At 46.0% G+C, this 12,462-nt stretch overlaps 1 protein-coding gene across 1 annotated transcript; it reads left to right on the top strand.

Moving 5' to 3' along the window:
* Nucleotides 1–252: 252 nt before the first annotated feature.
* LOC132761674 (zinc finger and SCAN domain-containing protein 2-like) lies at nt 253–11,508 on the top strand. The gene is made up of 2 exons (XM_067461364.1): nt 253–313; nt 7,739–11,508. The coding sequence occupies exon 2, from the start codon at nt 7,869–7,871 to the stop codon at nt 9,093–9,095; it is 1,227 nt and encodes a 408-aa protein (XP_067317465.1). The 5' UTR covers nt 253–313; nt 7,739–7,868; the 3' UTR covers nt 9,096–11,508.
* Nucleotides 11,509–12,462: the final 954 nt, after the last annotated feature.

Below are 12,462 nucleotides of genomic sequence, written 5' to 3'. Positions count from 1 at the left end.
TGGGATCCCTCTGGGCTTTGGAGCTGCTTGAGATTCACAATGGACAGCAGATGGCAGCCACATTCCCTGCAGCCAAGACAGCCTGGCAGCCCTCCAGAAGGAAGGAAGGAAGGAGAGAAGCCCCAAGTGGGAGGGAGGGAGGGAGGGAGCCGCAGAGGCCATCCAGTCCAGCCCCCTTTTGCCGGCAGGCCACGCCCCTTTTGTGAGCCCCGTGGCCACGCCCCCTTTGCGTCATAGTGGCGCTGTCGTCACCCAGGCCACGCCCCCTCCGCCCCCGCCATGTCTGAGAGGAAGACAAGGAAGGAAGAAGAAGGTGAGAGTGGTGGTGGAAGTCCTCTTGTCCTCCTCTTCCTCTGTTTTCCATCCGGGACATATTTGGGCCTCTTCCAACTCCACCAAGGCAGGCTGAGGCGGGCCAGGGATTCCTCTCCTGCCTCTTGGCCTCTCTTGTGCCTCAGGCAGATCAAAAGGCAGGGAAAAATTCCATCTGAACATGAGGAGGAACTTCCTGACTGTGAGAGCCGTTCAGCAGTGGAACTCTCTGCCACAAAGTGTGGTGGAGGCTCCTTCTTTGGAGGCTTTGAAACAGAGGCTGGATGGCCATCTGTCAGGGGTGCTTTCAATGCAATATTCCTGCTTCTTGGCAGAATGGGGGTTGGACTGGATGATGGCCCAGGAGGTCTCTTCCAACTCTTGGGTTCTATGACTGTGAGAGCCGTTCAGCAGTGGAACTCTCTGCCCCGGAGGGAGTGTGGTGGAGGCTCCTTCTTTGGAGGCTTTTAAGCAGAGGCTGGATGGCCATCTGTCAGGGGTGCTTTGAATGCAATATTCCTGCTTCTTGGCAGAATGGGGTTGGACTGGATGACCCCTGAGGTCTCTTCCAACTCTTTGATTCTAGCATTCTATGAAGAAGGCCTGGTCTTTCCTGAGGGATTCCCTCCCTGGAGGCCAAGCCTTGAGAGAGACATCCGGGCCCTTCTGGAGGGAGTCTCCTCCTTGCAGAGCCTGCCTTCAGCTTCCCATCCCATTTTCAGCATAGATTTCAAACTCTGCTTCTTGTGTTTTGATCTCTCTTCTGTGCATTTTAATCTATATTTTATAGAAACAAGTTTTAATGTGCGCCTTTCATAGAAAAGCATTTTAATATTTGTATTTTAGGGATTTTTAAATCATGTTTATAATGTGTTTTAGTTCTGCTGTCACCCACCTTGAGACACAAGGGGAGGTGAGTGTTCCGTCTCCCAGGAGACTGGGTTTATTGTCTTTTTGGGTTGCTTAAATTGGTTGCCCCTTGCCTTTCACCTAGGCCTCTGCAGCCTCTGCAAAGGCCTAAAAAGTTAGCAGCCAGAGGCAGGAATGCCAGTTTGCAGGCCTTCTGCAATAATTGGCCAAAGAGTGGCTCTTTGGGCCCGCCCCTGTTTCCAGGATAGAAGCAGCCATTTTGGAGATCTCCCTGCCCCTTCAGTTTTAGGAAGAATCCATGATGTGCTGTTGGCAGACAGGTACCTCAGAAAATATCATTGTAAAAACAATTGAGTTTAATTTAGTTATAGATAGATTTATTGAGTAATTTAGTATAATAGATTAATTTAGTTTAATTGAGACCTATAGATAGATAGATAGCCACTGGCTACCGATCTGCTACCGGGCTGAATTTAAAGTGCTGGCGTTGGCCTTTAAAGCTCTAAACGGTTCCGGCCCAAGCTACCTATCTGACCGCATCTCTGCCTATGAACCCACCAGGACTTTGAGATCCTCCGGGGAGACCCTGCTCTCGATCCTGCCTGCTTCTCAAGCTCGGCTGGTGGGGACGAGAGATAGGGCCTTCTCGGTGGTGGCTCCTCAGCTGTGGAACGCCCTTCCTACGGACATTAGACTAGCACCATCTCTAATGGTATTCCGCAAAAAGGTGAAGACCTGGATGTTTGTGCAGGCGTTTGAGTAATTTAGTGCAATCTGGTAATGGAACATAGGAATGGAACAATGGACGACGAACCTGGACTACGCTTGGATGATGAGAAGATTGGGTACGGTTGTTTTTTGTAATAATTGTGCATTGTAATGGCTTATTGGTAATTTATGGATAATGTGTTAAGTCAATTGTTATATGTTGTATGGAACCACTGCTGTTTCTACTGTTTTTACTGTTTGTGAACTGCTGTGAGTCGCCTTCGGGCTTGAGATACAGCGGTATAGAAGCAAAGTAAATACATACATAAATAAATAAATAAATAAATAGAGTAATTGAGTTTAACTGAATATAGATAGAGTTTATTAATATAGATGGAATTTATTATTCATTGATTGTTTTGTAGCATTGATAAGCTGAGCCAAGTCTACCAGGACTTCGTGAATAAATACCCTGTTTATTGTTTAAAATTGAAGTGGACTCAGTTATTCCAGAAAGCTCAATCTGCCTAAAGAAAGACCCCAGCAGTTTCGCTCAGACATAGATAGCAGCACGTCAAAGTTTTAAAGCGTCTGGGCGTAACGGCACAGTAGGTTAGAAACACAATTATTATTGTATTACTAGGTTCTTGTGGGTTTTTTCAGGCTATATGGCCATGGTCTAGAGCAGGGGTCCTCAAACTATGACCCGAGGGCCGGATGCGGCCCTCCAAGGTCATTTACCCGGCCCTCGCTCAGGGTTAACCCTCGCTCAGGGTTAAACTACTTCAAAGCACACAATAATAACAACAATCCTATCCCATCAACCAAAAAGCAGGCCCACACTTTCCATTGAAATACTAATAAATTTATATTTGTTAAAATTGTTCTTAATTTTAATTATTGTATTGTTTTTAAATATTTTTGCACTACAAATAAGCTGTGCAGTGTGCATAGGAATTCATTCATGTTTTTTTTTTTAAACTATAATCCGGCCCACCAACAATTTGAGGGACTGTGACCTGGCCCTCTGTTTAAAAAGTTTGAGGACCCCTAGTCTAGAGGCATTCTCTCCTGACGTTTCGCCTGCATCTATGGCAAGCATCCTCAGAGGTAGTGAGGTCTCTTGGAATTAGGACAATGGGTTTATATATCTGTGGAATGGCTGGAGTGGGGCAAAGAGCTCTTCTCTGCTGGAGCTAGGTGTGAATGTTTCAACTGACCACCTTCATTAGCATTTGAAGGCCTGGCTGAGCCTGGGAAAATCTTTTGTTGAGAGGTGTTAAGATGTGCCTGGTTGTTTCCAGTCATGAAAGCCTTCAACAATACATTGAATATTACTGTATTGTCGAAGGCTTTCATGGCCGGAATCACTAGGTTGTTGTAGGTTTTTTCGGGCTATACGGTCATGTTCTAGAGGCATTCTCTCCTGACGTTTCGCCTGCATCTATGGCAAGCATCTTCAGAGGTAGTGAGGTCTGTTGGAATTAGGACAATGGGTTTATAGATCTGTGGAATGACCAGGGTGGGACAAAGGACTCTTGTCTGCTGAAGCCAGGTGTGAATGTTTCAACTGATCACCTTGATTAGTATTTGATTGCCTGGCAGTGCCTGGAGCAATCCTTTGTTGAGATGTGATTAAATGTCCTTGTTTTTGTCCTCTCTGTTGTTGTGCTGTTCTAATTTTAGAAGCCATTGTAATTTTAGAAGCCATTGTAATCCACAAGCATGTGGACAATTTCAACAGAAAGGAGGAAACCATGAAAATGAACAAAATCTGGCTACCAGTATTTTAAAAACTCTAAAATTCCAACAGCACAACAGAGAGGAAACAAACAAGGACATCTAATCACCTCTCAACAAAGGATTGCTCCAGGCACTGCCAGGCCATCAAATGCTAACCAAGGTGATCAGTTGAAACATTCACACCTGGCTCCAGCAGACAAGAGTCCTTTGTCCCACCCTGGTCACTCCACAGATATATAAACCCTTTTCCTTAGTTTCCCTGGTTTGTTGTTGTGGGATTTGTGAGAGAACCTCTTCGGCCACATTGGAGCTACAGTTCAGGAGACTTTGGTAGTGTTCTTTCCAAAGTAGTGCAATTGATTTTTTTTGTCTTTCAGGAGTTTGGTTCCATCTGATGAGCGTAGAGGCTGTATGCCATGGTTTCTTGGTCCATAGATGACCTTTGTGGCTTTGAAAAATCCCTGAGCATCATGGGTATCTGCCAGGTGTTGGATTTCTTCAGCCTTCTTTGTCCACCAGATGTTCTTGAGTTCTCTGTTCCTTCTTTGGACCTCAACTTTTGTGCTGGCGTAGATCTTTTTCTTAGCAGCACAGTTGATGTCTCTCTGCCATGTTTGGAAGCATTTCCTTTTCTAGTCAGTTAGCTGTTGGATCTCGTTTCAGTTAGCTGTTGGATCTCGTTGTCATTTTCGTCAAACCAATCTTGATGTTTCTTGGTTTGATATCCAGTAGTTTCTTCTTGGTCTGGAACCTCCTCCACGGCCACTCCTGGGAGTGCATGACTCCAGTCATTGTGTTCACAGGTTCATTGGAACACGCAAGCCCCCTTACCATGACAAGGTGACAGTCCATCGACTGTCCTACCCACACCCAACTGCCGTTCCTGCCCACTTCCCACATCCAAGCCACTCTCCCTGCCCAGACCCAAGGAACCCTCTCTGCCCACTCCCCATACCCAAGCCGCATTCCCAAGCTGCCCTCCCGACCCACTACACACATCCAAGGCACCCTCCCTTCCCTCTCCACACACCCAAGCCCCTGCCCTATCCCTACATCCAAGCTGCCATTCCTACCACACCAAACTGCTGTTTCTACCCACATGCCACATCCAAGGCACCATTCCTGCTTACTCCCCACACCAATGCTGGCTACCATGGCCATTCTCTGCACCCAAATCGCACTCCCAAGCTGCCCCCCCCTGCCTACTCCCCTCACACAAGTGGCCCTCCCTACCCACAGCCAAGCTGCACTCCCAAAGTGCCCTCCCTGCACACTCCACACACTCAAGCCACCCTCCTTGACCACTCCCCACACCCAAGCTGCCCTCCCTACCCACACCCAAGCTGCCCACTCTCTGCACCCAAATTGCACTCCCAAGCTGCCCCTCCTGCCTACTCTCCTCACACAAGTGACCCTCCCTACCCACAGCCAAGCTGCACTCCCAAAGTGCCCTCCCTGCACACTCCACACACCCAAGCCACCCTCCTTGACCACTCTCCACAACCAAGCTGCCCTCCTTCCCACTCCTCACACCCAAGCCGCCCTCCCTGCCCTCTCCCAACACCCTAGGTACCCTCCCTGTCCACTCCCTAGACCCAAGCCTCACTCCTCAGGTGCTCTCCCTTTCCACTCCTCACACCCAAGCCCCCTCCCTCCCTACACCCAAGGCGCCCGCAATGCACACTTCTCCACATCCAAGGCACCTTCCCTGCCTACTCCCCACACCCATGCTAGCCTCCCTGCCCACTCCCTGTACCCAAGCTGCCCTCCCTGCCTATTCCTCACACCCAAGCTGTCCTCCCTATTCACATGCAAGCTGCCCTCCCTACCCACACCCAAGCTGCCCTCCCGGCCCATTCTCCACACCTAAGGCCTTTCCCTTAGCAACAGTCAGAACTGACCACGGAACAACAGACTGGTTCAAGATTGGGAAAGGCGTACGGCAAGGCTGCATCCTCTCCCCCAACCTTTTTAACTTGTATGCAGAACACATCATGCAATGTGCGGGGCTGGATGAATGCAAAGCTGGGGTGAAAATTGCTGGAAGAAACATTAACAACCTCAGATATGCAGATGACACCACCCTGATGGCCGAAAGCGAGGAGGAGCTGAGGAGCCTTCTAATCAAGGTGAAAGAAGAAAGCGCAAAAGCCGGGTTGCAGCTAAACGTCAAAAAAACCAAGATTATGGCAACAAGAATGATTGACAACTGGAAAGTAGAGGGAGAAACCGTGGAGGCCATGACAGACTTTGTATTTCTAGGTGCAAAGATTACTGCAGATGCAGACTGTAGCCAGGAAATCAGAAGACGCTTACTTCTTGGGAGGAGAGCAGTGTCCAGTCTCGATAAAATAGTGAAGAGTAGAGACATCAGACTTGCAACGAAGATCCATTGCCTAGTCAAAGCCATGGTCTTCCCTGTAGTCACCTACGGATGTGAGAGCTGGACCTTAGGGAAGGCTGAGCGAAGGAAGAGAGAGGCTTTTGAGCTGTGGTGCTGGAGGAAAGTGCTGAGAGTGCCTTGGACTGCGAGAAGATCCAACCAGTCCATCCTCCAGGAAATAAAGCCCGACTGCTCATTGGAGGGAAAGATACTAGAGACAAAGTGGAAGTCCTTTGGCCACATCATGAGGAGACAGGAAAGCCTAGAGAAGACAATGATGCTGGGGAAAGTGGAAGGCAAAAGGAAGAGGGGCCGACCAAGGGCAAGATGGATGGATGGCATCCTTGAAGTGACTGGACTGACCTTGAGGGAGCTGGGGGTGGTAACGGCCGACAGGGAGCTCTGGCGTAGGCTGGTCCATGAGGTCACGAAGAGTCGGAGACGACTGAACGAATGAACAACAACAACAAGGCCTTTCCCTTCCCACTCCCAACATCCAAGCCTTCTCCCTTTCTTGCCCATTTACCACACGTAAGCCGAGTTAAGTTTATTTTGGATAAAATTGTTCTTCATTTTAAACATTGTATTTCTTTTTCTTTCTTCCTTTTTGCATTATAAACAAGATATTTGCAGTGAACATGGGGTTTTTTTTCCAATTAGTTCTCATTAACATTCACCATCTGTGAATGTTAAAATGCAATGCGGCCCTGTGTCCGAAAGTGACTTGGGACTGCATGAGAAAGTTTTCATTCCAGAAGAGCTGCACGGCTTTAAAAGTTTGAGAACCCTTGTGTTAGAGGATCCTTCTTATCCTTTGCTCAGTGTGGCTTTTGTTGAATTATCTTGGTGGAGCTGTAGATTGTTTGTAGGTTGTACTTCTTCACCAGCTTCCATATGTGGTCAGTGGTTCCCTTGATTATGGTAAGAACACTTTTCCTCTGGGTGGGTTTTTGTCTTTGCTCTCGTTGCTTGTTCTTGGTCTTGCAGCTCTTCTGATTTCTGTCCTAGAATACATGCTCATTGGCCCGAAGAACCGGGTTTAGGTGGTTCAGTTCACATTGGAGGAGATGGGGTTCACAGATCCTGTCTGCACAGTCTACCAGGGCTTTCATTGGGCCTCTTTTTTGACCTGAGTGATGGTTGTAGTTTTTATGTAGGCATCTATCAGTGTGTAGCCCAATTATTGATTTGGTTTGTGGATGATTAGGACACCTAAAAATGGCAGTTTTCCTTCATTTTCTTTTCCCTGGTCAATTGGATGTTTTGGGGGGATGTTATTGAGATGGTCCAGGAACTTGTTTGGTTCTTCTTCTTCGTCTACATATCGGAACCATATCATGGGCTGTTTTGGTGCTTGTTTCTCAAAGTGTTCCATGTAAACACACACACACACAGAACAGCAGGCATCTAATTTGGGATGTTCAGGAAGCGGACCTGGGACCCATTGTGGGTTCGGGGGCAGTCCAGTAATCTTTTTGTCCCTCAGCATTAAGCACATCCTGGTAATTCAGTGGAACCCATTATCCAGTGAGTGACACCCTTACTTTTTTTAAGAACTGTTATTGCCTGGGCTGGTATCTGTGTATGTGCTTGAGACCTCAATTCCTGCATTTCTTGGTATTTCCATTTTCAACATGACCCATGAAGGGAAAGGGGGCACATCTTGCAGTTGAAGAAGGTTTCTAGCTTTCATCACTGATCTTTTGCTTCTTTCTTGACCAGGGAAATGAGGATTCTACGGAGTCACCTCTCAGGGTGATGATCTTGCTGAATTCTTGACCTCACTTGCAGATAAGAAAAGAAAAAGCAGAGCGTATCTGTATTGCAATTCAACACCCATATCACTGCTAACATGAAGGAGAAAGCTTCCAAAGGCCTGGAGTGTGAAAAGGGTTTCACATGGAGAGATCATCTCCAGCACAATGAAAAGACTCATACTGGGGAGGAGCATAAACATCAAAGAACACACACTGAGGAAAAACCCTATAAATGCCTGGAGTGTGGACAGAGTTTCACTCATAATTCAAGTCTACATTCACATCAAAGGATTCACACTGGGGAGAAACCCTATAAATGCATGGAATGTGGGCAGAGTTTCAATCACAGTTCAAATCTACATCGGCATCAAAGGATTCACACTGGGGAGAAACCCTATAAATGCCTGGAGTGTGGACAAAGCTTCACTCGGAGTTGGTCTCTACAAACACATCAAAGGACTCACAGTGGGGAGAAACCCTATAAATGCCTGGAGTGTGGACAGAGCTTCACTGAGAATTGCAGTCTACGTTCGCATGAAAGGATTCACAGTGGGGAGAAACCCTATAAATGCATGGAATGTGGACAAAGCTACACTCAGAGTTCAGGTCTACGTAAGCATCAAAGGACTCACAGTGGGAAGAAACCCTATGAATGCTTGGAGTGTGGACAGAACTTCACTCATAATTCAGGTCTACGTTCACATCAAAGGATTCACAGTGGGGAGAAACCCTATGAATGCTTGGAGTGTGGACAGAACTTCACTCATAATTCAGGTCTACGTTCACATCAGAGGACTCACGCTGGAGAGAAACTCTATAAATGCCCGGATTGTGAACAGAGCTTCACTCATAACTCAAGTCTGCGTTCACATCAGAGGACGCACACTGGGGAGAAGCCCTATAAATGCTGGGAGTGTGGAAAGAGTTTCACTGTGAGTGGACATCTACGTTCGCATCAAAGAATTCACACTGGGGAGAAACCCTATAAATGCTGGGAGTGTGGAAAGAGTTTCACTGAGAGTGGAAGTCTACGATCGCATCTCAGGACTCACACTGGGGAGAAACCCTATAAATGCCTGGAATGTGGACAGAGCTTCACTCAGAGTTCAGGTCTACGTTCACATCTCAGGACTCACACTGGGGAGAAACCCTATACATGCCTGGAATGTGGGCAGAGCTTCACTCAGAGTGGAAATCTACAATCACATCAAAGGAGTCACACTGGGGAGAAACTATACGTGCCTGTAGTATGGACAGAGGTTCACTCAGAGTTCAGGTCTATATACACATCAAAGGATTCACACTCAGTTGAAACCCTTTAAATGCCTTGAATATGGACAGAGTTTCACTCGTAATTCAAGTCTACATACGCACCGAAGTACCCACACTAGGGAGAAACCCTAGAAATGCCTGGAGTATGGAAAGAGTTTATTTAAGAGATGAAATCTACATACACCCTGTATACTAGTTTGTCATGGCACACCGTTAGGAAAGCTCCGATCTGAGCCGTACAGAGGCAATAATCGTTAATGCAGAAAAATATTATTGGGATATGTTTATAATATTGTGCTTTTGCAGAAAGGCAAGAAAATATTGGACTCAAATGCATATGATACTAGATGAAAATTGTACAGTTTAGATTTACAATGAAACCCAAGTTTTGTTTCATAGGAATGCTGGACAGTCGTCTAGAAACAACATTTGGAAGAGAACATCTGTTTTCAGGTGGATGGCGGTCCTGGTCAGGATTGGCTTAACATGCCTTCCTGTTGGCACGTTTCTCCCTTTCGCCCTCCATTCATGCCTCTTCTAATTTGGCAGCACTGCTGGTCACAGCTGACCTCCAGCTAGAGCTCTCAAGGGCCAGGGCTTCACAGTTCTCAGTGTCTGTGCCACAGTTTTTGAGGTTGGCTATAAGCCCATCTTTAAATCTCTTTTCTTGTCCACCAACCTTACATTTCCCATTCTTGAGTTGGGAGTAGAGTAACTGCCTTGGGAGGCAATGATCGGGCATTTCGACAACATGACCAACCTAGCAGAATTGATGGTGTAGGAGCATCGCTTCAGTCCTGGTGGTCTTTCCTTCTTCCAGCACACCGACTTTCGTTGTTGTGAAAATATGCAAAAACAACTGTCAGCGTATTCATGGCTGTAATCACTGGGTTGTTGTGTGTTTTCCAAGCTGTATGGCCATGTTCCAGAAGGAGTTTCTCCTCACAACCTCTGAGGATGCCTGCCACAGATGTAGGCAAAACGTCAGGAGAGAACCAAATGTCATTGTGTTTTCACAACAACAGCAACAGGGGCAAATGTCAGTTGTTGGATTTATGAATTAGAAGAGTGTTGCTAAAAGCAGAAGTGTACTTATTAAGGGTTATCTAGGGTGAATAGAATAATAAGGGATACAATTAACTCAGTTTGAAGATCTTAGAATTACTCCCAAGTGTGTCTGTTTGTTTGTTTGTTTTGGAAAATGGAAGTCTCTATCACCTTTTGGAGATTTTATGATCATTGGAAAGGCATGACCTCTTTAGAAGTCATGACCTTTTGAAAAATTTAAAATGATGCCATAACCTCTTGGTAAAAAAGCATGGCCTGTGAGAGCACTTTGTTCTCTCCTGTGGTCCGTGGACGACCAGTGATCCGCAATAACTAAAATTTGGTCTGTGGCCTCACTGTTACTGCTACGGATAATAACACAGCGCAACACTGCTTTTTTAGGCCTGTTCCTGGGGTTATTTGGAGTGCTGATTCAGAAAATTGCATTGGATAAACCACATCAGCTCTAGATTATTCAATAAGGTTGTGGGAAAGCAGATAGGGACTCTTGGATGGCATATGTTCTGTATCAAAAACGAGCTGATTTGGTCTACCCAATGCAATTTTCTGAATCAGCCTCACAAATAAACAAGCCGAGTCTAAAATTGACCAAAAACTGATTCATAACCCTTTTGGTACTAATGTTGGAGAGTGGTCCTTGGTCAAAGTGGTCCCTGGTAAAAAAAAAAAAAAAGTTGGGAACCAGTGTGTTAGTCATAACCTTTTTGGAAAATGACATTCATGCAAGGCTTCTAAGCTGTTAATCTGATGTACCTAGGTATGTCTTTGAACTATTAGGGACAGCAATATGCCAATGCACAAAACACATGAGTTTAAGTGGACCCAAATATAAGCCGAGGCACCTAATTTTACCACAAAACTGGGAAAACTTATTGCAAAGATATAGAATGGGGGATGCCTGGCTCGAGAGCAGTACGTGTGAAAAAGATCTTGGAGTCCTCGTGGACAAGTTGAACATGAGCCAACAATGTGATGTGGCGGCAAAAAAAGCCAATGGGATTTTGGCCTGCATCAAGAGGAGCCTAGTGGCTAGATCTAGGGAAGTAATGCTACCACCCTATTCTGCTCTGGTTAGACCACACCTGGAATATTGTGTCCAATTCTGGGCACCACAGTTCAAGAGAGATATTGACAAGCTGGAATGTGTCCAGAGGAGGGTGACTCAAATGATCAAGGGTCTGGAGAACAAGCCCTATGAGGAGCGGCTTAAGGAGCTGGGCATGTTTAGCCTGAAGAAGAGAAGGCTGAGAGGAGATATTATAGCCATGTATAAATATGTGAGAGGAAGCCACAGGGAGGAGGGAGCAAGCTTGTTTTCTGCTGCCCTGGAGACTAGGACGCAATGGAACAATGGCTTCAAACTACAAGAGAGGAGATTCCATCTGAACATGAGGAAGAACTTCCTGACTGTGAGAGCCGTTCAGCAGTGGAACTCTCTGCCCCGGAGTGTGGTGGAGGCTCCTTCTTTGGAAGCTTTTAAACAGAGGCTGGATGGCCATCTGTCAGGGGTGATTTGAATGCAATATTCCTGCTTCTTGGCAGAATGGGGTTGGACTGGATGGCCCAGGAGGTCTCTTCCAACTCTTTGCTTCTATGATTCTATTAACTTGAGTATAACGTGAGGGTGGTAAATGCAGCAGCTACTGGCTAATTTCAAAATAAAAATAGATAACAATAAAATTACATTAATTGAGGCATCAGTAGGTTAAATGTTTTTGAATATTTACAAAAAACTATAAGATAAGACTAACTCTGATTGAATCATTATTCTAACCTTCTTCGATGTAAATGTGCTTATGTGTCCTTCCAATAATCACCATAGCTTATTTTAACTAAACATCTTTTGGGAAAATACTGTGTGTATATGAATAAGGAGAAGTGAGAAAGGCTGGCGCTGAGCGAGGAGGAGAGGAAGGCATGTGCTGCGCAAGAGAGGAGAAGAAGGAGACCTGGGTTCTTGTGAGGAGAGGTGAGAGTCCTGGCAGGAAGGTGTGGGATTGAAAAACTCCTTATTTCACTCCCGCCCCTTCCCACCAGGACATATACAGTATATAGCAGAGTTTCAGAAGTGTTCCTTTTATCTGCCCCCCCCCCCCCCAAATATTTATTCTCCCTTAAAACCTCTTGATTTAAATCATGCTCTTGAGAGACAAAAATAAGCAGACTTCTTTAAAAGTAACATAGTTGGTTTACTCACAAACTTAATGTATTCATAGAATCATAGAATCAAAGAGTTGGAAGAGACCTCCTGGGCCATCCAGTCCAACCCCATTCTGCCAAGAAGCAGGAATATTGCATTCAAATCACCCCTGACAGATGGCCATCCAGCCACTGTTTAAAAGCTTCCAA

This window comes from Anolis sagrei, chromosome 1 (assembly GCF_037176765.1).
Source record: "Anolis sagrei isolate rAnoSag1 chromosome 1, rAnoSag1.mat, whole genome shotgun sequence".
Taxonomy (NCBI): domain Eukaryota; kingdom Metazoa; phylum Chordata; class Lepidosauria; order Squamata; family Dactyloidae; genus Anolis; species Anolis sagrei.
This window is presented reverse-complemented; position numbering and strand designations above follow the sequence as displayed.